The 26,839-nt window shown below is 45.9% G+C and overlaps 2 protein-coding genes across 3 annotated transcripts in view; one reads left to right on the top strand and one right to left on the bottom strand.

The window, feature by feature from the left end:
* The window catches only part of FGD1 (FYVE, RhoGEF and PH domain containing 1), a gene marked incomplete at its 5' end in the record, with an annotated part of 35,619 nt that extends 29,420 nt beyond the window's left edge, over positions 1–6,199 (top strand). Inside the window, 6 exons of the mRNA XM_082681642.1 lie at positions 2,073–2,103; positions 2,616–2,717; positions 3,092–3,217; positions 3,394–3,555; positions 4,592–4,735; positions 5,272–6,199. Coding sequence (XP_082537768.1) covers positions 2,073–2,103; positions 2,616–2,717; positions 3,092–3,217; positions 3,394–3,555; positions 4,592–4,735; positions 5,272–5,577 — 871 coding nt within the window. The 3' untranslated portion in view covers positions 5,578–6,199. The remainder of the gene's footprint in view (positions 1–2,072; positions 2,104–2,615; positions 2,718–3,091; positions 3,218–3,393; positions 3,556–4,591; positions 4,736–5,271) is intronic.
* TSR2 (TSR2 ribosome maturation factor) lies at positions 6,200–11,129 on the bottom strand. Of its 2 annotated transcripts, XM_082681643.1 has the most exons (5): positions 11,040–11,129; positions 10,786–10,876; positions 8,141–8,232; positions 7,411–7,584; positions 6,200–7,168 (listed from the first exon to the last, which is right to left on the bottom strand). In XM_082681643.1, exons 1-5 carry the CDS (start codon positions 11,121–11,123, stop codon positions 7,043–7,045), a joined length of 567 nt encoding a protein of 188 aa, XP_082537769.1. In that variant the 5' UTR covers positions 11,124–11,129; the 3' UTR covers positions 6,200–7,042. The 2 variants fall into 2 exon arrangements, with proteins under 2 accessions (XP_082537769.1, XP_082537770.1); XM_082681644.1 differs by lacking the exon at positions 10,786–10,876 and having other exon boundaries at positions 11,040–11,127.
* Between the last annotated feature and the right edge of the window lie 15,710 nt (positions 11,130–26,839).

The following is a 26,839-nucleotide window of genomic DNA, read 5'->3' as shown; positions in this document are numbered from 1 at the left end:
CTCATGCTGCCTTCTGAGGGCCCAGGTGATAGGGTATCGAGGCCATGGTCAGGGCCAGCGAGTGGATGCACATGGGTAGATTATCTGCTTCTGACAGGCTGCAAGGAATTAAGAAATGAGAGTCAGAACCCTCATTGCTGGAACTGTGTGGAGGCAGGAGAGTGAGATGAATGTGGGCTAGAGGGTGTCGTCCTGGAAGATGAGAGAAGGGAGTTAGGTTTGATGCTCTGAGAGACTGAGAGAGCATCTCAGAGGCCTGTGGCCAGGAAAGTGAGAACAAAGGCAACAACGGGCACTTCCAGGGGAGGGCAGGTGTGGGGCCCAGTCAGGCCTCAGCAGAGCCTAAGTGATAAGCCACGTGACTGGGATGAGTCTTCTGCTGGGAGGCTGGGAAGGAGGGGGCTGCAGAGGGATGCTGGGCCCAGAAGGGTGCACCGAGCAGTGTAGGGTTTCCTCCTAGTGGCAGAGGGAAGGCATGGAGCATTTGCTTTGCAGTTGCTTTTACTGCCCTTTAAAAAGTTGTTTTTAATGAAAATTTTCAAATATCCAGAGAAGTAGAAATACAACAAATACCCATATGCCCACCATTTAGACAACTGATTCTCAACTTTAGTGACACAGGAATCAGCTGAGGAGCTTTTAAAAAATACTGATGTCTGGGACCCACCCCTGGAGACTTTGGTTTAATATGTCTGGGGTATAGCCTGAACATGGGGAGTTTTAAAAGCTCCCCAGATGATTTTAACGTGTGCACCAGGGTTTAGAACCACTGACTTAGGAATCAGTATATATTTTTGCCTTCCTTCCCCAACTCTCTGGTCTGCCCTGCAGTCTCCAAGGCCTCCACCCTGGTGCAGGCCCATCAACTGCTCACTAGGAGTAGGACCAGCTTCATGGCTGACTCCTGCCTGGCCTCTTCTAATTTTTAGTTGCTCCGTGGCATGTGGGAGCCTGCCTTCTTTTTTTTTTAAATCCAAACAAATTTAATAAGTACCATATCTAATGACTTTATCAAGATCACCAGATATATGGTTGATATAAAAATTAATTATATTTCTACATACTAGCAACAATTAGAAAATAAAATTAGAAAAATAATGTTCTTTACAATCATATCAAAAGTATCAAATACCCAGAAACAAATTTAATGAAATAGTTTCAAGACCTCTACCCTGAAAGCCATAAAATTTTGCTGAGAGACATTTAAAAGGAACTAAATGACTGAGAGATTTAGCATTTCATGTACTGAAATATTCAATATTGCTAGGACTATGATGATCTCAAATTGATCTACAGCTTCAGTTCCAATCAAAATCTCAGTAGATTTTTTTGTGTGTAAAAGTTGACATACTGATTCTAAATATATATGGAAATGCAATGAACCTAGCATAGCCGGACCAATCTTGATGACAAAGTTTGAAGATTTACATTACCAGATTTCAAGACTTAGCAAAAAACTACTAAAAAGTGTTTTATGGCAGAAGGATATAAATTAGACAGACTGAACAGTCCAAAAATAGATGCATACATATATGGACACTTAAAGACAAAAGCAGTAAATACAGTTCATGAGGGAAATTATGTAGAGAAATTAGATATCTCTATGGAACAATATGAAGCAGCCTTATAAACTTTGATGGATAATAACATACTATTTAAAGCTTAAACAAAAAGCAACTCACACTGATTGAGCACCTAGTGTATCAAGGATTGTGCTGGGAACTTTACAGATCACCTCAGCCCCATTTTCCTTCTGTCACAGCACTGATCCCCCTGTATTGTCCCTGTCTCCCCCTCTAGACCGTGAGCTCCTTCCTTGATGGTAGGGTCCTCTCTGAGGCCCAAGTTCCTAGCACAGGGTCTGGAGAGTATTAATAACTGTTGAATAAATAAACTCAGATAGGTTATATGACTTGCCTAAGGTCACAAGTGATAAGTGAAGGAGAAAAGGGTCAAACTCACATCTTTCCAACTCCAAAACACCTGCTCTTTACCACTACAATTGCTTTTGGTTGGCCTGCCTAACCCAACATCTTTCTTTCCCCCTGCCCCCACCACCTTCCCTACCCAAGGACTGAGGAGGAGAAGAAAGACTGGGTCCAGGTAACATCCAAGAAGGCTTTGTGGTAGGGGGCTGGAAGAGTATTAACAGGTCTTCAAGGGGGTGGTGGGCTCTCCCCTAAAATTCACATCTCACCAGAATGGGCCTGGACACCTGCCTTCCAATAAACTTTACCATCCCCTTTTCACAGATAAGCAAACTGAGGTCCAGAGGTTAAGCAGAAACTAACCAATTCTTCCTTTAGAAAGCTGGCTCCTCTGAGGGTGTAACCCCAGTGAGTTAAGCCCTGTAAAACCTTAATCCCAGATAGTAATAGCCAGGAAGGCCTTTTGTGGTTTTTCAGCCCCTGATCCCCCTCCCCCACTTCACAAATATAAGAACTGAGACCTGGATTTGGGAAGGGACTTGCCCAAGGTCATACACCTAGCAAGGGGTAGAGCTGGGCCTAGAACCCAACTTTTCTGACTCCAAGCTAGGTTATAGGAAGGTTGAAGTAAGGGTGGAAATGGGTGAGTTTTGAGGTGTTCTGACCTCTTCTTACACCTCCTCCCAGGCCATCAACTCTACCCTCCTGAAGCATGAACAGACGCTGGAGACCTTCAAACTGTTGAACTCCACAAACAGGGAAGATGAAGACACACCCCCCAACTCTCCGGTAAGAGTCCCCACCCCCTCCTCCTGCACCGGGACCCCCTCCGGGCCTCCAGGTGCCCACCTTACCTTGTGATGCTCCTCTCCCCTTCCCAGAGGGTAAAGACCAGAGAGGCAGTACATGACCTCAGAAGCACAGTCTTCTTTTGGTAGGGCCACAGAGAAATCATTGGGCAAACAATGCTCAGAAAGTAGACGTGACTGGTCGTCAGTCGCACAGTGAGGTAGAGCAGAGCCAGGACTCAAAGGCAGGTCTTCTGAATGTATCTGCTGCCTCCCAGTGATGATCCAAGCCTTGGGGCAGGGGCAGGGGCAAGGGCTGGATGGACTGGACTGGGGAGTAGCTGTCTCTGACCTGAGCCCTGGCCCTCTCTCCAGAATGTGGATCTTGGGAAGCGGGCACCTACGCCCATCCGGGAAAAGGAAGTCACCATGTGCATGCGCTGCCAGGAGCCCTTCAATTCCATCACCAAACGCAGGCACCACTGCAAGGCCTGCGGGCATGTGAGTGCTGGGAGGCAGGGGCAGAGCTAGGGAGGGGACAGGCTGGCAGCCCAAAGGCCCACTTCTAAATGGGCACTCTCTAAGTGGGGGGAGGCTGTGAGTCTGCTGTGGGAGTTGGTACACTGAAGGGGAAGGCCCGCTGGAATCAGGCTGTTCTTACCCACTTGCCACCCCAGGTGGTTTGTGGGAAGTGCTCTGAGTTCCGGGCCCGCCTTGTCTATGACAACAACCGCTCCAACCGTGTGTGCACTGACTGCTACGTGGCCTTGCATGGGGTGCCCGGGAGCAGCCCAGCCTGCAGCCAGCATACACCCCAGCGCCGGAGGTCCATCCTGGAGGTAAGAGCCAAGCCCCCCAACTAACCCACCCACACTGACCACATGGGCCCCAGCCACCCACGCAGTGGTGGCTGAGGCCTGGGCATCTCTGAAATCGTAGTACCGTGTGTATCCACTGAACAAGTGACCCAGGCTTGGAGTGAGTAAAATGAGTATGAGTGAATGAAAGAGTAATTTTTATTTAAGTGCTTTATTCTTCACAGTAACTTACCTATCAATGCTATTCCTATTCCTGTTTTACAAATGAGGAAACTGAGGCCCTGGGAGGTTATTTGCTCATGTTACACAGTGAGTGGCAGCTTTCTTATTACAAAGTAGGATATATGCACTGAAGAAAGTTAGACAATATAAACAAAAATACCGTATTCCTTTGACCCAGAGATTACCACCATTAATGCTTATGCTTCCTATCTTTCTAGATGCACGCACATACACACACTTTTGCTTTTTAAATGAGGTATTTATTTTATTTAACGCTTAAAGAAAGCTAACTCTGTGCCAGGCACTCTTCTAAGCGCTTTGTATGTATTAATTCATCTAATCCTTACAACAGCCCTATATGCTCTCCTTCCAAGTCAATATATTTCCATCTAGGGCTGGGATTCTGGGACTGACTGCCTTACCCACCCACCCAACCCCTTAACCACAACGCTAGGTTGCTTCTCGCTGAGTGCAGGGAATGCATGTGATGAAAGATGAAAAAAAAGATGAAGTGTAAATGCATAAATGACTTGAGGAATAAATGGACTGATGGAAGAATGCCTGACTGGCATTTAGGTGCCCCCACTGAGAGCTACACACCCCTCCCAGCAACTCTTAGAGGCAGCAGCCATGGCCCAAATCTGGCAGACAAGCCTGGCTTTGAATCTCGACTCTGACTGAGTGACAACAGGCAAATCACTCCTGCCACCTGAGCTTCAGCATCCTCCTCTGAGACATGGAAATAGCAATGCCTATGCTGAGGGGGTGTTGAAGCCAAGAGGAGCCAGGCTAGGCCTCCTATCAACATTGATGCCCCCCATGTCTCTGGCCACAGAAACAGGCCTCAGTGGCTGCGGAGAACAGCGTCATCTGCAGCTTCCTGCACTACATGGAGAAGGGCGGGAAAGGCTGGCACAAGGCCTGGTTTGTGGTCCCTGAGAACGAACCCTTGGTGCTGTACATCTACGGAGCCCCTCAGGTGTGCATCCTACTCCTTTGGGTCCTTTCAGCCACCTGGCAAAACCAGGCTGCCCTCCTTTCACATGAGTCCTTCACCTCTCCTTGACCTTGGAAGATAGGGTGAACCTAAGGAGAAATCAGAAGCCCCCACCCTTGTGAGACAAAGACTGGCTAGAGACAAGGAGTGACTGTGGGTCAACTTATGTAGAGAAAAGTCGGTGACTTGTGGGAGGGCTAGCTTCTTGGAGGAAGCTGTAGTGGAGACAAGGCACTGCTTAATCCAATTTGGAATGGGGAAGATGCAGATGGGGGGCAACAGCCCAAAGGCTGGAAAACATTATATGCTAAAGAGACTAGCCCACCTGGTTTGGGGTGTGGAAGGAAAGAGGTATTTGAACCAGCCTGCGTTCTAGCCCCAGTTCAGACATTTTCCTGTTGCTCAGTGAAGCCACATAAGGTTCTTGAGCAAGGGAAGAAAAAGAGGGGTTTAGCAGATACAAAACCAGTGAGAAGCCCAACCCCTAGGTGACCCCTGGCTTTGTCCCTGTCCCCCAGGATGTGAAAGCCCAGCGCAGCCTGCCCCTCATTGGCTTTGAGGTGGGGCCTCCTGAGGCTGGGGAACGGCCTGACAGACGGCATGTCTTCAAGATCACCCAGAGCCACCTGAGCTGGTACTTCAGTCCTGAGACAGAGGAGCTGCAGCGGCGCTGGATGGCTGTGCTTGGCCGGGCAGGCCGTGGGGACACGTTCTGCCCAGGGCCCACACTGTCTGAGGACAGAGAGATGGAGGAGGCACCAGTGGCAGCTTCAGGAGCCACGGCAGAACCCTCTGAAGCCCCCCAGACCCGAGACAAGACCTAGAGGGTTTGTGGGTAACTGGGGCCCCCTGCCCCACACTCTAGCTGCCCATGTCCAATTGAGGGCCCCAGCCCGCTCTCTCCCAGCTCAGTCAATACTTGAACTCCCATCATGGGCACTTTCAATCCTGAATGCTGGGTCTTGGGTTTTTTAATTCATCTTTTCACAAAACCTGGGCTTTTAAAACAAATATTCCTACAGTGATGTTAAATTTTTTAAACCCTGTCCTCCAGGGAGGGTGGGAGCTGTTGCTAGACCTGCCTGAATTAGGCCATTTCCCCCTAACCCCTCAATACCCTACAGATCCTGCCTCCACCCAATTCCCCCCAAAGCACCAGAGGCAGGAGATCTGGATTCAAGTGCCAGCTCTGCCACTGACCCCATGGTCCTGGCCCACCCCTGCCCCCTCAACCAGTGTCTTCACATGTATGATGCTACATGGGGTGGTGACCTCCTGCCTCTCCCACGGCTTACAGCTTCTACCTGGCCCCAGGCTACCCAGTATTTTATCGTCCAGACCCATGGCAGGGCCACCGGGCAGGACAGGGGAACGGGGGTGGGGGTGGGGGACGGGGAGGACAGTGAATACTCTTTGTTTTGTTTTTTAAAGAAAAATACAGTTTATTTCAGGCTTACGGAAACGTTCAGAGCGCTGCTGTGCTCCATTCGTCCGTTTGTTTGTCCAAAGTACCAGGCTGCTGGGGTGGGCCCAGAAACTGCTCCCTTGCTGAGCTCTGAAGCTCAGCTCCCAGAAGGCTGATTCCAAGACTACTCACAGGTCAAGCCACAAATTAAACAATAAGGTATTATTTATTGAGGTCTTAAGCCTCATCCCTGGACTTCAATGGGATGAGGAGTTTGAAAAGAGGTTGAAGGAGACAGAAAACAAAGCCCCAGGTCCCCCGAGCTCACTGCCTAGACAAGGTCTTAGACATCCTGAAGGAGCCCAGGGCTGGACACTGGGCTGCAGGAAGGAAGCATTCCTGGGAGGTTCCAATTTCTGGGCAGGGGCATACAGCTGCTCTGTGTGGGGGCAGGGGGAAGCGAGGGAGAGGTACCACAGCTACTTCCGTTCACATCATCAACTAACCATGAGCAAGCTCATCTTAACATTCCTTATCCAGCGGGAATACTGGTTCTCCTGTTGGTCCTCTCCCTTCACACATCCACCTGTCTACTACCAGCCAGCGTTTAGCTTTTCCTCTAGTCACGCCCATACCCACTCATCCCTCCCTCTTCACACTGACTGCACCCAAGTGGCACTTTGCTGGGAAACCAGGCCTCATCACTCAGACCACCCCAAGACCAAAGACCCTTGGGCTCTTCTTCCCTGGAAGGAGCTGGACAGGGGAATGGGAGAGGGTGGAGATGGGGTAACCAGTCCAGAGGTCCATGACCCTCCAAAAAACCCCTACAAACAAGCCCCAAACAACTAGCAAACAAGGACCCAGACTATTTCCAGCCCCACTCATTTCTTTCTCCGGACAATGGTCCAGCCATCCTCCACTATCTCCTCTTCCTTAATAGTCTGGGAGTCTGGACCAGGCTGGGGGCAGACCCCATCTGTAGCTGCCCCATCATTCGTAGCTGCGACCTGGAGGAGAAATACAAGAGAGAGCTAAATACAACACCTCCCAACTGTGGCCAATGGAAACCCAGGCTCTCCCAGCTTTGCCAGGACTGGCTGTGTGACCTTAGGAAAGTTTCCTGCCCTCTCTGGATAATACAACCACCACCACCATCACCACCACCCCCATCACTTCCCTGTGAAACTAGCTGATCTTCCAGAAGACTGAAAATATCTGCATCTCCACACCCAAGAGGCACCCCCTTCACCTCCATCTCCTCCACGCTGTTTGCATCATCATCCTCATCAGTCTCTCTGGCTGTCGTCAGTGCGGTGGCTCTGACCTTGCACTTTCTTTGGGTGATGAGAGAGGCCATCTCCTTCAGAGCAGCCCTATCACCCCTCTGGAAGTGGTGGAACATGGTCTGTAGCTGCTGGCTCACCTACCAAGAAAACATTCAACCAGCTTGGATTTTCTAGAGAACCTACAATATAACCAGCCCGTGTTTGCAGCAAGAGTGGGGAGGGGTCTGGAACTTTCCAGAAGAGAATGGGTCTCTTTCCTCTCCAAGGAGTTCACTAATGAAGCAACCACATATGAAGGGCTCAGTAAGGGTCTGAAGCATTGAAGGAGGGCCTCCTAGCAGGGAAGGCACTAGAACTGGGTTTGAAAGGTGGAAGACGTAAAAAGGGAAGGCAATCCCAGCGGGGGCAGTTATGTTAACCAGAGCAGGGGTGGAAATGTACCTGGCCTGATGTGTCCTTGAGATGGGGGTGACGAACAGACCTAGCTGAGAATGATGTATAGAGAGAAATAGAAGAGGCAAGATTTGAAAAGCCTGGGAAGACTAGACTCAGGCAATAGGGAGTCATAGAACGTTCTTGCACAGGACTCAAGAAAAGAATGGTTACAGCCAAGAGCATTGGTCTAAAACAGACAGCTAGGGAGAAGAAAGGCTGCAGGCAGGGAGACAGCAGTTGTATCCACGATATGCTCACCTGGGGCAGACTCCCATCCTCCACAACCGTATCAAACTCGTTTGTCATTAGCTCCCCGAGGAAGTCCTCCACCTCATCTAGCTCCAAGTCAGCTGAGTAGGAAAGGATAGGGTCCTCTGATCAAAGACCAGCCAACTTCATCACCCCTGCCCACTACCCTTCAATACCTACTTAGTGGATCCACATCTGGTTGGTGGGTAAAGGTTCAGTGAGCCTTTTATTTGCTAAAGTGCTCTACTTTCCAGGTTTTAACATGATTTTTAAAAAGAAAAAACCAAACACTAAATAAAATACCTAATTTCGAATCTCCTGCATTCTACTAAGCCCTCTATTCCTGCAGCATTCCATCCACACTCGCCATCTTTCATCTGGCCTATTTTAACCGGCCTCCTCTCTATGTGACCTTGAGCATGTGACTCATCTCCAAGCCTCAGGTTTCTCATCTGCAAAGTGATGTTAATAGTAACCTCCTTGAAGGTCTGTTATGAGAAGTCACCCAAACAATGCCTAGCACAGGGGAGACCCATAATCCATGTTCACTTCCATCACTCAAGGGCTGAAGTTTTTGAAATGTAGAGACTCTTCCCAGCTGTTGTTCCACCGACACAGGAGGCCATAGACCAATGGCATAGGTAAGAAGAAATGGATGTAAGTACTTGCCACAATGAAATCATCACAGCCTTGACCTAACATCCTATCGTGTTACTTTGGCTAAGACTCTTGGCTTCAGTTACCTTATAGGCCCATGCTCTACTTTTTCTGAATTAGAGAATAACTCAAGAAAGTCTTCCACAAAGCTCCTTGCTCTCTCTTCCCTCTGGGAGAGCTCATTCACCCCCTTGGCTTTCCCTAACACTCTAATATCCCCCAAATCTGTCTCCAACCCAGACTACTCTCCACCTGTTTCACAGGTGCCTCAGACCCTCCATATCCAAAGCCAGATTCATCATCTTACCCTGTAAACCTACTTCTCATTCTCCAGCGTTCTTCTATACCATGAAAGGCACCTAAGCCACCCAGCGACTCAAACCTGAAACCTGCCCCCCTTCCCCTCCCCCTCTACAGCCAAACAATTTCCTTAGGGCCACGCCTTCTTGTCCATGACTATTGCCAGTGCCCTAGTTCAGGCCTCATCATTTTCTAGACAGAAACAGCTTCCTCATCAGTCTTTCCCTCTCCAGTCCATGCTCCACACTGACTACTTTCTAGCCAGAAAACCCCATCGTTTTAGATCCCGCTCATGAATTTTTAATCACCTACTGCAGTGTTTCATGTTCTGCTTCTGAGAAATAACTGTCCTGCTGGGTTTTAAGGGAAGCTATTCACAGAAAACTAATGGGAACCAAAGGTAAACAGCTTTCTTTTTGGTGATTCTTAACCTTATCCAAGCCTTTAATATGTTAATGATTACTGTGACTCTTAAGTAAGAAACTGAAGAAAAGAGCTTTTCTTATATAATTTGACTGGAGAAGGTTTTTCTTCGCTGAACATCTAACAGAACTAGTCTTCCAACGCATGCATTTTGGCAAACACTAGCTTAAAGGACAAAAATCAAAGGCCCATAAGACCTTCCGTGTCTCACCCCTTTCCAAGGTCCTCTCCAACCCCCATTCTCCACCACTCCTCCCTTCCACACACCCACAAGCACACACACACCGTTACTCTAACACTGAGCTCCCCGCCACTTTCCAAATATAACACATAATCTCCTCATACCACAGGACTTATTTTTGAGTGCTACTCTCTCTGCCTCCCCCACCTAGTTAACTCCTTCTCATCCCTTAAGATTCAGCCCAATCACCACCACCCCCTAACGATCTCCAAAAGACGCCTCCTTCCCAGTCTCACATTACCCAAGCACCGAGCTCCTCTTTACTAGAACACCTATCACCCTATGTGTAAACGCCTATTTACTTATCTGGATCCCTCACTAGATGGTAAACTTGAGAGAAAGGACACTGCCTAATGTCATCTTCAAGACTAAAAAACTATATGAAAAATTCTGTAAAAATCATACTTTGCAAAAGACTCCCTGCAGGGCCCCTTATTCTTAACGACCCTCAAGACACACCAAAGATGTAGATCTCTGCTGTCCACAAAAGTCAAATGTGGTTACTGAGCACTTAAAGTGTGGCTAGACCAAAAACATGAGATGTGCTAAAACTGAAAAATACCCACCAGATTTTGAAAACGTAATGCTAAAAAAAATGTAAAACATCTCATTAATAATGTTTTATACTGACTACATGTCGAAGTATTTTGGATATGTTGAGTTAAATAACATTAATTTCATCTGCTTCTTTTTACTTTATTCAAGTGGCTGCTGAAAAATTTTAAATTACGTGATGCGACTAGCATTGTATTTCTATTGGACTGCGCTGGTGGATACTTTTATATCCATTTTACAAATTATGAAACTGAGTCTCAGGGGAGTAAACCGACTTGTCCAGCCTGATACCCTGAGTCAATGGCACGGCCCGTAAGGCATTCGAACTCAGGATTCTGACTCCAAAGCCTGCATTCATTCCACCTCGCCCTCAGGTACCAACCGACAATTGCTCAAGAGGAAGTGCCGACTCACTAGGATCGGCCTCCTCCTTCCCACGCCCCACAGAGACACGTCCTAGCGCCTCACATTCACTCACCATTGCGGAAGAAGTACTCCTCCACTGCACCCCCCAGCCACTCAGCCTTCTCCTGGCTGTGCACACCCCCGAAGCCGTTCTCCACAGCGATCTGCGAACACAGGCCCAAGCCCACCACGTCAGCCCGGGAGCCGGACTACGGGGGCGCAGGAGGCCGCTGCTTACACCGCCCAACCAAGCCTCCGGCGGCTCGCCGGACCAACTCCTGTTGTGCCCCGGTCTTTAACCTTTGTCCCAGCATTGGCCCCGCTCACCTGCAAGGCGGGCCAGGCCTCCAGCGCCGCGCGGACAGCAACCCCGAAGAGCGCTCGCAAATCTTCAGCAGCGCCCGCCATCATCCGGCCGCGGAGCATGTGACGTCCAGGCGGGCCAATACCAGCGCAGCACCGCCCAGGCAGAAGGAGTCGGAAGCCGAGCCTGAGAACGCAGATTCGCCTTTCCGCAGACCTGGCAGCAAGACTAGAGCAATAGAAAAGTCTGTCGAGCAATCGATGACACCACCGCGTCACTCACATGTAATAAATCTAAGGAAGCCAGGAGCGGAGGGCGGCTGAGGCCATGAGTTCCGGACCCATGGGTACTACGCAGAAAAGATGTGGGGAACTTATTAAAGATGCACGTTTCAGGCCCTAGGACAGAAGCAACCTCACGTAGCATTGCCTAAAAATCTGCATTTAATAATGCATCCTAACATCTTATAGAACACTCCACCCAATAACAGCAGAATACACATTTTTCTGAAGTGCACGTGGAGCATTTTCCAGGACAGACTATATGTTAAGTCTAAAGCAGGCCTCAATAGATTTAAAAGGATTGAAATCATACAAAGTACATTCTCTGACCACAATGGAGTGAAATTAGAAGTCAATAACGGAAAGACATTTGTGAAATTCACAAATATGTGGATATTAACACACTTCTAAATAACAAATGGGTCAAAGAAAAAAATCACAAGAGAAATAAGACATCTTGAAATGACTTGAAAGCTAAAGCACAGCACACCAAACTTTATGAGGTGCAGCCAAAGCAATGCTTAAATGGAATTTTATAGCTGTAAACGTCCCTATTAAAAAAGAAGAAAGATCTTAAATGAATAACCTGAACTTCCCCCTTAGGAAACTAGAAAAAGAAGAACAGAGTAATCCCAAAGCAAGCAGAAGGAAGGAAATAATAAAAATTGGAGAGGAAATAAATGTAACAGAAAATAGAAAAACAACAGAGAAAATCAGTAAAACCAAAACTCAGTCTTTTTAAGAAAGATCAACAAAATTGACAAACTTTTTGCTACATTAACTAAGTAAAAAATAGAGAAGATTCAAATTACTGAAATGAGGAATGAAAGAGGTGACATCACTACCAACTAGTCAAAAAAGCCCATATGTTGCATGGTATCGTTTATATGAAATGTACAGAACAAGCAAATCTATGGAGACAGAAAATAGATTAATGGTTGCCTAAGGATAAAGGAAGGGGGAAAATGTGGCCTGACTCCTAATGAGTATAGGGTTTCTTTTAGGGGCAATGAAAATGTTCTAAAATTAGATGTGGTGATATCTGCTGTTAGGGCCTGAGTTGTGTCCCGCCCCCAACCCCATTCATACGTTGAAGCCCTAAGCCCCAGAATGTGGTTGTATTTGGAGGCAGAGCCTTTAAAGAGGTAATTAAGGTAAAATGAGGCCATGTGGGTGCACCCTAGTCCAATATGATTGGTGTCCTTATAAGAAGAGGAGATTATGGCCCAGCGGTTAGGACTCAGTGCTTCCACTGCAGGGGACACAGGGGGTTCAATCCCTGGTCAGGGAACTAAGATGCCACAAGACGCATGGTGTGGCCAAAAAAAAAGAGATTAGGACAGAGAAACCAGACGCATGCACAGAGAGATGACCATGTGAACACACATCTGCAAGATGAGGAAAAAGGCCTCAGAAGAAACCAAACCTGCCAACACCTTGATCTCAAACTTCTAGCTTCTAGAGCTTTGAGAAAATAAAGTTTTGTTGTTAAAGCCACCAGTCTGTAGTATTTTGTTATGGCAGCCCTAGCAAACTAATATAGTTTCACAACTCTGAAAATATACTAAAAACCATTTAATTGTACATTTTAAATGGGTGAAGCTTATGGTATATAAATAATATCTCAATAAAGCTGTTTTTAGAAAAGTATTATAGGTGATTCCCTCTCACAGCAAAGGTTGCAAACTTCGGACAAGTCCATGTTAACAAACAGTACTGATACTTCTGTGTCTGGCCCTGTGCTTAGTGCTGCTGGGTCATGGGGTTTGGTCAGATGCTCAAGGAGCTTACAGTCTGGCATGCAAGATTTTCCAAGGACCATAGAGTATGATCAGTGCTCAGGGTGAATGCAGATTTTTGAAAGGCCTGAGGCAGATAGAATTTTGCAAGCTGTTTTTAAGAAAAACAGTACAAATTTAGGGATGAAAGTGAGTATTGGTTTAGATTTATAAAAGAAATTTTAAAATTTACAAATTCCAATTTTAAAAAAAACTGACAAATGCCACAAACATCCTCAAAACTAGAGAAATAAAATATTTTTATTAATTGCCTGACTAATCTCTCTACTAATTTTTCCTTTTTTTTTTTTTTGGTTGCAAACACTTTGATATCCTCCTGTAAGTAAATGACAATTATTTTATAATAACATTTTCAAGAGAGAATAAAAAGAATTCGATTGAATTCAATTCCATTCGGTTGATCAAAATATTTTGTTATTGGTAGTTTAGAAAAATTTCAACTTCACAGCTTGTTATTAGTAACACAAAATTTAAGATTGTTGTTAAATTTGGGAAAACTTCTATTTAGTTTCGTTTACATGTAAGCTGTAAAATTTCATGGTATTTTGACTGTTCTTGTGCAGTGACAAATCTTAAGTACTTCTCAAATTGACAATGCTCAACACCCAGGGACTTGGAAGTGGTCTGTGTAAGTGTGAAGTGCGGAGGCTTAAACTTTATTAGTTCTATGATAAATCCATCTCTGTGCAATGCTAGAGGAGAAAGGATCACAGGAGCCCATGGGAGTCCAGCAGAGGGTGTTCCTGATACAGCCTTGGGGATTATGGCAAGCCTCTGAGAGAGAATGCCTCAGACTTAAAGTTTGAGAGGAATTTTGCCAGGTGATGGGGAGTTTGTGTAGATGAGGGTAAGGGTGTGTTTCTAAAGAAAGAAAGAGCCTTTCATGCTGAGGAAACAATCTATACAAAGAAACAGAAGCAGGGAACAACATGGTGTGTGATGATAATCATGAGCATTCCCAGACTGATAATCTCAGGAGGCATAAACTCCTACGGGGCTCTAGAGACTCATTCCTGCAGACTCAGCAATTTAAATTGAGTTCAAAGAAGCCCAGACGAAGAAACTGAGATTAAGCACTTGCGTGTGAGTTCCCAGGGCCTCAAAGTTACGTACGTGGAGAGAGTAGGTAAGATTCCGGTTACCAGTTGCAGTGTGTGTGTCTTGAGTTTTCCCACACCACCAAGCAATTCTTCAATATCAGCTGGGTGTCCTACAATTCAACTCAGTTCTGATACTATCTACCTGGAGATAGTGTCAGGTTCCACAGGTTAAGGGCTCAGTCACACAAGACTGCCCCCACCACAGACGCCAGTCACCAAGTCCAGGTTGTCACCTGTGCTTCTGACCCACAGGCCCACAGGTCAGAGTTCCAACGCCCCCCCCCAACTAGAGCGGCTCACAGAGCTCAAAGAAACATTTTACTTACTAGATTATCAGTTTATTATAAAAGGATATAACTCAGGAACAGCCAGATGGAAGAGATTCATAGGACAAGCCATGTGGGAAGGGTCAAGGGGCTTCCAAGCTCTCTGAGCATGCCACTCTCCTGGCATCTCTGCGTGTTCATCAACTCTGAAGCTCTCAGAATCTGTTCTTTTGGGGTTTTATGGAGGCTTCAGTACAGAGGCACGATTGATTAGATTATTGGTCATTAGTGATTGAACTCAAACTCCAGCACCTCTCCCCTCCTAGAGGTGGAGGGGAGGGACTGAAAGTGCCAAACCTCTAATCCCCGTGGTTGGCGCCACAGACAACCAGCCCCCATACTTAGTTACCTAGGGGCTTTCCAAACATCTCTTCATTAACGTAACAAAAGACACTTTTTATCACTCTCATCTCAGAGGAAATTTCAAAGGTTGTAGGAGCTCTGTGTCAGGAATGGGTTGAAGACCCAATTTGTATTTCTTATTATAAATCACAATATCACAGTAGGCCCGCTGGAAATTCCCACACAGGGAACCCAATTCTGGGCTCCAACAAACCAAGGCCACTGAATGAATCCTGAGATTTCGTCTTGAGACTGAAGTGCAAAGCTGAGTGTACTAAGATTTCACCTTTTCTGTGACTTGAACCCATCTAGCAATCTGGTGAAGCCAATATACCTCTTGCCAGAAAAATGTTTTTAAGTGCATAAACTAAAATATAGAATTACAAAGGAAACCAATTATATTAAAATAGCAAAATAATATAAAAATTAATTGTAATATACATTTTTGGGGGGCCATGCCGTGCATCTTGTGGGATCCTAGTTCCCCAACCAGGGATCGAACCCAGGACCTGGCATTGAAAGCACTGAGTCCTAACCACTGGACTGCCAGGGAATTCCCAGTATACATATTTCTTTATTAATGCATTAAATACCATGATCTACTAATGAAACAGGAGGGAAGAGGGAAGGGCACAACCTTTAAAAGAATGACAGCAGTTGATGACATAACATAAACTGGTTAGAACCAATTAGGTCCACGATGGCAGAATATTCGACTTCCAGTAGATCTTGAGCCTCATTATACACTCATTGTAATACAGTGCCATGATAGTTCTGAGGCCAACCCTAAAAGGCCAAAAAGTGGGCGGTGGCCCAATTCCTGGAAATCTCCGCCCCCTTCCCCCCAAAATAGTTAGAATAATCCTCCTGTTCATTAGCCTATGAAATTACCCAGCCCATAAGAACTAACCATGCGGGGGACTTCCCCGGTGGTCCAGTGGGTAAGATTCCATGCTCCCAGTGCAGGGGGCCTGGGTCTGATCCCTGGTCAGGGAACTAGATCCCGCACGCATGCTGCAACTAAGAGCCCGCATGCCACAGCGAAGATCCCACGTGCTGCAACTAAGACCCCGGGCAGCCAAAATAAAATAAATAAATAGATAAATATATAAAAAAAAAACTAACCACCCCATATTTCAGGGCCTCTCGCCTTCTGAGATGGCCTACAGTCCGTCTGTGGAGTGTTTCTCCCAAGGCCATTCCCCTTTTTGAGACAGACTGCATTCTGTCTATGGAATGTGTACCTCTCTAAATAAATCTGCTTCTTACCTATCACTTTGTCTCTTACTGAATTCTTTCTGCGATGAGACATAAAGAACCTGAGCTCCAATAAGTCCTGAGACCAGGTGTGTGATCTCAATTAAAAGACTGTAGGTTTTGTCTGGGTTCAAGTCCTGGCACGAGGGTTCAAGTCCCAACATCAGGCGCACAGTTTCACTAACAGGTTAAATGACTACTGTGATTTCAAATTAATGATGAATGTAAACAATACTTTAAGAGATCTGCTATGAGAAATATCTGTGTATTGGTGACAAAGTCATATGTACTGCTAATACTACTGTGGTCGGTTGCCTACTTTCATTATTGAAAGAAATGTCAAGTTTCAGTGGAGGTTGGTGAAAATAAGATGTGTTTTTCTAGCATCCAAATACACAGACACTCCAAATTCTATGCATGAAACTTTATAAATCCATGAATCCCAGGTTAAATATTCCTAGACCCTACTCTAGAGGGAACATTTCAGGCTAGCTTAGACCTTCAGATGAAGATGATCAGATTGATGTATCAAAGACTGAACTCCCAAAACTTAAACCAAAATTCAGTCCCCAGCATGAGACCTCAGGCAGAGCTCCAAGATTGAAATGCGGGTTGAACTGCCAAACTGAACTGCTAGCGTGTAAATGCAGAGAGTGCTTCCAGATGAAACTTTTCAGACTAGGACCCCTCTTAGGATTCCAAGACAGAGCCCACCAGACAGAAATCCCCAGGTAAGGTCTTCACATTGAGATACCCTACGCATGACTCCTCGGGCTAAAATACCCCAGACTGAGCCCCCAGTATCTGAGCCTCCCGAAGTTGGCCAGACCCGCCACCCAGACAGAGCCTTGAGCCTAGCACTCTCTTGGTGAGAGACTCAGTCATATCTGAGACCAAAAATCAGGCTCCCATATTGAATCCTCAGGTGTCTCAAGAGTGAACTGTCAACATTTAAACCCTCAAAGTCAGGTTCCCCATAATGAACCTCTAGGCAGAGCCATAGGACTAAGACCTCAAGCTTAACTCCTTGAAGGAGAATGGGGGTGGTATCTTGGAAGTGAGCCCAAACTGAGTTCCCAGAAGGACCCCTCACACACTGAGGCCACAAATATGCCCCCACTGAAAATACAGACTGAGTCCACATTCTGAAACAGATTCCCTCAGACTGAAAACCTAATGTCTGAGGTCCCAAATAACACACCCAGAATGAGCCCTAGAGGGAATCCCCAGAGAGAACAAGTATGCATCCCATGGTAACCATGAGAATGCATCTCATAGACTTTAAACTTCAGGATGCATAATTGATCAAGAGCCCCAGTTTCTGTGTTCTGAATTCCCCTCATTTGTGCAGAGACCATACTTCCCACGAGCTACTCCCAGCCAATGACTGAGTGTGGTATGGATACTTGGGTGACTTTGGTTCGAGGAATCCCACACAGCCTTGCCAAAACTCCCTTGCACTGCACAGCAGTCTAGGACACTTTCACTCAACCTTCCCTCTTTCTCTCCTTAGTCTGGGTCAGACTGCATTATGTTCCAATGGCTCTCCCAGCCTTCCATGGCACCCACCCCATTTTCTCTCATTGGCATTTCCCCTGATAAAATTGTTGCTCACTTTTGTGACACTAATCCCATCTTAGTGTCTGCTTCTCAGAACTAACACAAGCTCCCAGGCATGAGACTGTGAGGTTAATTGCTCCAGACTGAGCTGCCACTGTCTGAGACCCACAACTCCCATTTTCAGAATAAGTCTACAGATTGAGATCAGAAGCCAGCATGCTCCCAGATGAGCTTCCAAGGTCTCAGCCTCAAACTGATAACCCAGTCTGAGTCCTCAGGTTTGTATGGAAGAGGGAGCAACCCAGGTGGACCCCAAAGGCTGCCAGATGGAACTCCCACTCTGAAAACTTTAGGCTTATGTTCACAGAATTAGCTGCCAAGACTGAGCGCCCAGTCTAAGTGCCCCAGAATGAGCTCCTCTTAACTGACCCCCTGAGAAAGCTCCCACACAGCCCCCAGACTGAGCTACCAATGTCTGAGCTTTCAAGACACATGCCAAAAAATGAATCCTCAGACAAGTATCCAGAGAGGGGGTCCTAACAATCCAGACTGAGGACCCTACCCTGAATCTGAAAAGTGATGACTGAAGGCTAATCCCCAAAACTTAGCTGGTTTCCTTAGATTGAACCTCTAACCTCTGGGCCCACAAAACAAACCCAAAGCCCAGAATGAAGCACCAGACTGGTGATACAGAAGCTCAGACAGACCCTGGACTGAGTCCCCAGATAGAACCCCAAGAATCAGACTCCTAGACTGAACTCTATTTTTTCTTTTTTCTTTTTTTTTTTTTTGGCCACACAACGTGGCATGCGAGATCTTAGTTCCCCAACCAGGGATCAAACCCGCGCCCACTGCGGTGGAAGTATGGAATCTTAACCACTGGACCACCAGGGAAGACCCTGAACTCTCATACTGAAGTACTAGAATGACCCCCAGTCTGAGCACCCCCAGACTAAGCCCCTTGTAAAATGAAAACCAAGAATGGGATTCTATAGACTGAATCTACCATATTGTCTACAGATTCAGAAGTTGAACTGAAGCCTTTAGAGTAAGTTTCTAGACCAAGGTCCCCTAACTGTGATCATGAAACTGATTCCCCAGAATGAACTTCCAATCTTTTAGACTCTAAATTCATACCCCCAGAATTAGTACCCAAAACTGTATCCACAGAACCAGGGGCTCAGACTGAGAAACCCAGGATGAGACACCTGTGTAGCAAGACTGCTAGCTTAACACTCCAATTTACATTCTCCCTTTCCTCCTTTAGAACAGAATCCATGTTTTTAGCTGAGTGGGCAAGAGTCCAGCTAAAAGACTACATTTCCTAGTCTTTCTTGCAACTGGGTACAGCCATGTGATACACGCTTTGGCCAAGGAGATTTAAATGGAATAGAGGGGCAGTTCCTTGGGATTGTTTTTACCTGAGAGAAATAAAAGCTTTTGCCTTGTTCAAGCCATCCTTATAAGGTGGTTTTCTGTTGCTTGCAATCACATCTTTGATGAGATGCTGAGCCCTCCCGGGCGGGGGTGGGAGGGTGATGTCTGAGTCACAGTGAGTCAGCACTCTAAACCCAAATCCTCATGCTGAGCACCCAACAGTGAATGATCCAGATAGAGCTCCTGAGTGACCAGTACCATGAGACTGATCCCTGATACTAAGTTAGCAGTGCCTGAGCCCCTAGACAGGCAACAATAAGGTAGGTGACCAAACAGTTTCCAGGTCAAACCCCCAAAATGATATCCCCAGAACAAATACCCTGCCTGAGCTCCCTGAAGAAGTTCCCCAGGTTGTGTACAAGAGATTTAGTTTGCAGAATGAAGTTTCAGATCCCCATACTGAGGCCACACTGAGCCCTCCACCAAAATGAATCTCAGAGTACATCAGAGTAACATCAGAATAAACTGTTAGATGGAGCACCAGTCTCTCACATCCAGAGTGAGCCCCTTGACTGTGCCTGGTAGCCTGAGTACCCCAGTTGATGAGTCCAAATTGAGTTCTCCAGAGTATAATTCCCAGATAGAGCTCCCTGAAACTGATCTGTCAAACTAAGGTCCCAACTTGGAGTCCCTCGGGCTAAGACTCCAGATTGACTTATATGCAATGATAGCCCTAGGTGGTCCACTTGGGTTGTTCAGATTGAACCCAAATATAGGTGTGCATAGTGACTGCCTGGACTAGACCCCTGAACTGATTCTTTCAGATTGAAATCTTCAGACTAAACCCCTATACTGAAACTGAGATAACCAGTGACAATATTGAAACTTATCTGAGCCCGATGTTCCTGGAAAGCAGCTTGGTCCAAAAATTCTCCCTCTCTTTTGTGCTCTGAGAAAGGGCAAAGGACTTCCCTGCTCCCGTGTAGTCCAAGATAAGGCTCAGCTCCACCTTTCTTCAGTGACTCAGATAAGACCTGTCTCTCTCATTCCTCATCACTCCATAAAGCTCCCAGACCGTCTACCCTTGTCTACTTGCCTCCATAGAATCCCAGTCTCCCTTCATATTCTTTGAGACATTTCTCCATAGTGTACAGTTTCTCTATTGTACTATCCTGAATAAAATCATCTCCTTAATTGTCCAGTGCATTTTGTCCTTCACACCAATCTCAGTCCCCACACTGAAGTACTCAGATCCTCAGAGAAACTGCCTCACTCATTCATTCATTCATTAACCAAATATTGATTGAGTGCTGAATGTGTGCCAGGCACTGCACTAAGCACTGGGGAGCTAACATGACAGACAAAGGTTCTGCTTTCACAGGGCTTACAATGTGAATGAAGATAACAGAGGGGGGAGGAAGAGTTTTTAGTAGGATGGTCATGGAAAGAGCCTCTGTGGATATAACATTTAAGCTGTGCTCTTAAGGAGGAGATGGAGGACAAGGAAAACGGTTCCAAGAAAAGGAACAACAGGCACAAAGGCCAGGGAAACAGAACTTAGTATGGGATGGAAAGAGCTACAGGAGATGAGGTGGGTGACACCAGCAAGGGCCTTGTTAGTCATGGTAAGAAGTTTGAATTTTATTTGAAATGCAGTGGAAAATGTTCTATGCAGGGTGATAAAATGATGTGATTTACTTTTTTTGAAAGACGACCCTACCTACTTGTGTGGAGAAGGAATTATAAAGGGGCAAAAGTGGAAGCAGAGAGACGATTGGGAAACTATTATAATAATTCAGACAAGACACAGTGGTGGTTTGGCATAGGTTAGTGATAGTGGAGACAGAGAGATGCGGACAAATTCAAGTTAAATTTTAGAGATAAAACCAATAGTACTCCATAATAAGTACTATTGAGTGTGGAGGAGATGAGGGAAAGGGATGATTCTCAGCTTTATTTTTTGGCCGCGCCCTGCAGCTTACAGGATTTTGAACCCTCGCACTCAGCAGTGAAAGCACGGAGTCCTAACCACTGGACTACCAGGGAATTCCTGATTCTTGGCTTTCTGAGTAGCTGGTAATTGTGTTGTAGGGAAAATGGGGCACAAGAGGACGGTCATGTCCCAGGTCTCTGGTGAGTCCCTGGGACAGGCTGCCAAGTGAGGGTCCTTGGATTCATGTAGGAAAGAATACAAGAGCAAGCCATAGCAAAGTGAAAGCGGGTTTATTTAGAGAGATGCACACTCCACAGACAGAGTGTGGGCCATCTCAGAAGGCAAGAGCAACCTGAAGTGGGGGGGGTTAGTTTTTATGGGCTGGGTAATTTCATAGGCTAACAAGTGGGAGGAATATTCTAACTATCTTGGAGAAGGGGTGGGGATTCCCAGGAGTTAGGGTGCCACCCACTTTTTAGCCTTTAATGGTTGGCCTCATAACTGTCGTGGCACCAGTGGGTGTGTCATTTAACATATGCTGATGTATTACAATGAGAATACAGTGAGGCTCAAGGTCCACTGGAAGTCAAATTTTCCACCATCTTGAGCCTAGTTCTCACCAGTTTATATCATATCCTCAACGGCTATGTCATTCCTTTAAAAGTTGTGTTCTGCACCCCTTCTCTCCTGTCTCAGTTATACTGAGATAGGGAAAGGAAGCAGGAAGAACAGACTTGGGGGAAATATCAAGATTTCTGTTTTAGACACGGTCAATTTGAGGAGCCTGTGAGATATTCAAGTGCAGATGATAAGGGGGCAATTGGGTCTACAAGCTTAGAGAATGTCAACATTTAGAAGTCAGCAAAGGAGAATGAGAAGAAATAGACATGTTTCAAGAAGGGGGAATTGGTTGACAGCGTCAGATGCCACTGGAGGACAAGTAGTATGAGAGGAAAGTATCTGTCAGATTTGACAACACAAAGTCTTTCATGACTTTGACAAGAGCAGCTTTCACGGAGCGGTACAAAACTAGACTGCAGTTAGTTGAAGAGTGAAAGGGAGGTGAAGTGGAGAAATCAGTGTGTAATGCATGTCTTGGGAAGTTTTGCTGTGAAAGAAACAGAGAACTATGCATAGCAGGAAGAGCTTGTGGAATTCAAGGGGGACTCTTAAAATGGTAGATGATAGAGCACATGCATGCACTGATGGGAATAGCCGAAAAGAGGAGAAACTGGTGATGCAAGAGAGATGGGAGTGACTGAAAGAGTGAAGTCCTTGAGTGGGTGGGAGGAGTCTTAAAGCAGAGGTAGAGGGACTGGTCTTTGACTTGAGGAGGGACAGTTTCTCCATGTGACAAGACAGAAGAGGAAGTTGTGTATCCAGAGGATTGTAGATCTGGTGGTGAGATAAGGAAATTCCCATTTGAATATATCTATCTTCTTAGTGAAGGGTGATGTGAGGCCATCAGCTAAAGGTGAGGACAGAGGCTGGGTTGTGGGAGGTTTGGGAGGAGAAGATAAAGTATGAAATAGTTCTGAGAGTGGGGAAGTGAGCAGAGCAGGATTGCTATGCTATTAATGCCCATTTGAGGTCCACAACCAATAATTTAGGACTTCCCTGGTGGCACAGTTGTTAAGAATCCGCCTGCCAATGCAGGGAACACAGGTTCGAACCCTGGTCTGGGAAGATCCCACATGCCGCAGAAGATCCCACATGCTGCGGAGCAACTAAGCCCGTGCACCACAACTACTTAGCCTGCACTCTAGAGCCCGTGAGCCACAACTACTGAGCCCGTGCACCACAACTACTGAAGCCCACGTGCCTAGAGCCTGAGCTCCGCAACAAGAGAAGCCACTGCAATGAGAAGCCCATGCACAGCAATGAAGAGTAGCCCCCGCTCTCCGCAACTAAGAAAGCCCGCGCGCAGCAAGAAAGACCCAACACAGCCAAAAATAAATAAATTAAAATAAATAAAATTTTAAAAACCACAATAATTTAGAGTGAAATTAATTGACTTGTGTGGTTTTTGGTTTTCTCTAATAACATTCAGCTGCTCTGATACCGATGCAGAGTAGGTGGGGCATTGTGACTAACCTGGGTTATGTTTGGCCAAGTCAGTATAAAGATGGGATAGGGGAGCTGTATTAGTTTTTTTCACTGCATAACAAATTACCACAAACTTAGAGGCTTAAAACAACATGCATTTATCATCTCACAGTTTCTATGTGTCAGGAGTCTGGGAACAAATTAGCTGGGTCTTCTCCTTCAGGATCTCATTAGGCTCCAGTACAGATGTCAACTGGAGCTGCAGTCCCATCAGAGTCTTGACTAGGTAAAATATCCACTTCCATGCTCCCTCAGGTTCTTGGAAGAATTCATCTCCTTGAAGCTCTAGGACTGAAGTCTTCATTTTCTTTTTCTTTTTTTTGTTTTTTTTTTGTTCTTTTTTTATTTATTTTTTTTTCTGTTTTTAATTTCTCTTTTCCTTTTTTTGTTTTTTGTTTGTTTTATTTTTATTATTTTTTATTTGTTTTTTGGCTTTTGAAGTCCTCATTTTCTTTTTTTTTTTTCTGCGGCACGCAGGCCTCTCACCGCTGTGGCCTCTCCCCTTGCGGAGCACAGGCTCCAGACGCGCAGGCTCAGCGGCCACGGCTCACAGGCCCAGCCGCTCCGCGGCACGCAGGATCCTCCCGGACCGGGGCACAAACCCGTGTCCCCTGCATCAGCAAGCGGACTCTCAACCACTGCGCCACCAGGGAAGCCCCTGAAATCCTCATTTCCTTGCTAGCTTTCAGGCAGGGATAGCTCTCTCAGCTGCTAGAAGCCAAGTTCCTCACCATTTGGTCCTTTCCATTGGCCCTCTCACAACATGACAGCTTACTCCTGCAAAGGTAGCAAGAGAAAGTCTCTCTAACTCCAGTCTGATAAGATGGAGTCTTAGGGAAGTGACATCCTATCACTTTTGCCATACTCTATTGGCTAGAAGCAAGTCACAGGTTCTGTTCAACTCACAGGTTCTGCTCAAAGGGAAGGAATTGCACAGGGCATGAACACCAGGTGGTGGGGATTACTAGAGGTCACTTTAGGGTCTGTCACCACAAGGGCTAGAATAGTAAGGATGTTTGCAAGGGAGTGATTATAATGATGGATAATGAAACCTAAGCTGGGTGTATTAGTTTTCTATTGCTACAGAACATATTGCCACAAACTTAGCAACTTAAAACAACACATGTTTACTATCTCACAGTTTCCATATGTTAGCAGTCCAGACACAGCTTATCGGGATTCTTTGTTCAGGTTCTCACAAGTTGCATGCAAGATATTGGCCAAGGCCACGGTCTCATATGAGGCCACATATCATTTCATATTCTCTTCTAAGCTCACATGGTTCTTGTTAGAATTTAGTTTTTTTTGTGGTTGTAAAACCGAGGACCACAGATCCTCGGGTCTGCCTGAAATTACCTGCCATGCAGCCCTCTCAACAGGAAGTTCACAGCCTAGTAACTTATCTCTTCAAGGCCAGCAGCTGAGTTCCTTGCATGGTAACAAGATGGAGCCATAATATACATACGGATAGATAGATAGATAGATAGATAGATAGATAGATAGATAGATAGATAGATAGATATAGATATTCTCCCATCACATTTGCCATACTCTATTGGTTAGAAGCAAGTCGCAAGTCCTGCTTATACTTTAGAGAGGGGATTATATAGGGCAAAATACCAGGGGATAGAGATCATGGGGGTCATCTCAAAATTCTGCCTATCACACTAGTTAAGGAAGTAAGCGAGGACATGAGAAGAGTGAGGGGCAGTGAAAAGGTGATGGAGTGAAAGAATCAGAGGTTGAGATGAGATTGAAGAATTCTTATGCAGGGCAGGTACGAGAGTAAATCAGCTAGAGGACCAGGAAATGATGATTAGAGTGGTATGTTTGAAAATGAAATTTGGGGAGGAGTTTCCTTTTTTGCTGAGGACAAGGGCTAGGCTGTGACCATGGAAGTATGAGGCTGAAGTGGCTGAAGGACAAGGTTAGAAATGAGGAGGTCAGAACACTGAGAGGCCAGGATGGTGGATGGGTCATCTACATCTAAGACTTGGCCTGCCATAAGAGCCTTATAAACTGAGCCCTGCCCCCCAAATGGAGCCCTCAAACTGAGATCCTAGAGTCCCACAGATTTCATGCCCCTCAGATAAAGCCCCCAGATTATACTGAGAAGCTCACATCGGCCTGAGTAAATTCCCAGGGAGAGGCAATGCCCTTTGTTTGTCCTTTTCCTTACATAAAAGCTCCTGCCCTGAGTACCCACCTGGGTTTCACACAATGTTTTATCTGTTTCCCTCCACCTCTGTCAAGCTAACAGCCTCTCATCCTATGCTGTCTCATCCTTATCCAGCCACCCCTACTCACCCCCTCCGCACACCTACTCCAGGGAGATGCAGCAGATAAGGCTGCTACTAGCCCATACGGTGCTGTTCTCTGAATAGAGTGAAAAAGACACTCCCCTGGGTGGACAAATTAGAAACATGAGCCCCTTCTTCCAGATAGGCACAGGTTTACAAAGGGGCAGCAGGCTTGTTGAGTGGATCACAGGCTAGATTTCAGCTCAGCCCCAATCCTCTGGACTGGGCACCTTTGTACAATGCATAAAATGCACAACAATATACAGCAGCCAAGGCAGCATGTGTAGGGGAAATGACCAGTGTAAGGTCAACCTCAGCTCTGCCACCTCCTAGCTAGGCAAGCTAGGGACAGCCACCTCCATTGTCTGAGCATGTTTCCTTGTTGGACAAATGGGACATAATCATACCTATTCTACAGGGTTGTTGTGAGGATTAAAGGAGTTAATTTATGCAAAATATCTGATGAGGAGTCCTGGAGAGGGCTGTGGGACCTGGGCCCTGCCCTAAGGAGCACTCAGTTTAATAGTGTATGTGACCCCTTGTGGGCAGGGACCACCTCTGTTCAGATAGTCTAACACTCATTCCTCCACTGTACTTCCTTTTCTGCAAATGGTCTGTTCATATCCCTTGCTTATTCTTCTACTGGAATGTCAGGGTTTTGTACCCAGGGATGCAAAGATAGAAGAAATGATTGGTGCTTATTCATGCACTCTAGGAATGGTATCTGGGGGAAACTGTTAATTTTTTTGCTATTATCAGGTTCCCTTGGTAGCTGAATGGCTTCTGTCTATCTAGCCTTCCTTTCAATCCAGTGAGTTCTCCCCCAGCCTTGAAATAATTCCATTTTTGCTTAAGGTAGCCAGGGCCACTTTCTGTTACTTGCAAGCAAAGACTTCTTATCAAAAATCACAGTTATAAGAGAGGAGATGAGGTTGGGCTGGACTTCTGCCAACCTTACAAGAATGATTTTGAGAGGAAACTCTTACATATATCATTCTGAATACTAATGAATGAAGTCTTACAGATTCAAGTTTTGCTCCCTATGAGTGAACTCTAATAAATTACTATGTGATATAAGATAATAAGCCTATTATAAACAAAAGTTAAAGTGGACATAATACCTCATATTATTTGCTCTCAGAAAATTTCTGGAGCCTTGGAAGCAGAGTCATTTGGGCAAAATGTTGGGCAGGCAGGAACCACTGATTGTGAAAACAGTGTGGAGAAGCAAAACTCATCCATTTTTTTGCTTCATCCACTATGGAATCTGCTCCATTCCAAATATGGCCCTAGATGGAAATCCCATAAGAGTGTTCCATTACTTGCCTGGGAGAAACCAGAGCTGAACAGTTCCTGGAATTCCCAGCTGCTGGGCCTCATCCACAATAATGCTTATGTCCTCAGACATTCATTCCATCTCTGGGAACCAGGGATTTCATATG

This window comes from Grampus griseus, assembly GCF_964374135.1.
Source record: "Grampus griseus genome assembly, chromosome: X".
NCBI lineage: Eukaryota > Metazoa > Chordata > Mammalia > Artiodactyla > Delphinidae > Grampus > Grampus griseus.
The sequence above is the reverse complement of the archived record's forward strand: the minus strand, read 5'-3'. Positions and strand labels throughout refer to the sequence as shown.

Excerpts from the sequence above, each read along its gene's own strand:
- TSR2 (XM_082681643.1), bottom strand. The coding sequence starts at position 11,123 with ATGATGGCGGGCGCTGCTGAAGATTTGCGAGCGCTCTTCGGGGTTGCT. Across the intron at positions 8,233-10,785 it reads GGAGTACTTCTTCCGCAATG|CTGACTTGGAGCTAGATGAG; the intron begins GTGAGTGAATGT and ends TTTCCTACTCAG. Across the intron at positions 7,585-8,140 it reads AGGATGGGAGTCTGCCCCAG|GTGAGCCAGCAGCTACAGAC; the intron begins GTGAGCATATCG and ends TTTTCTTGGTAG.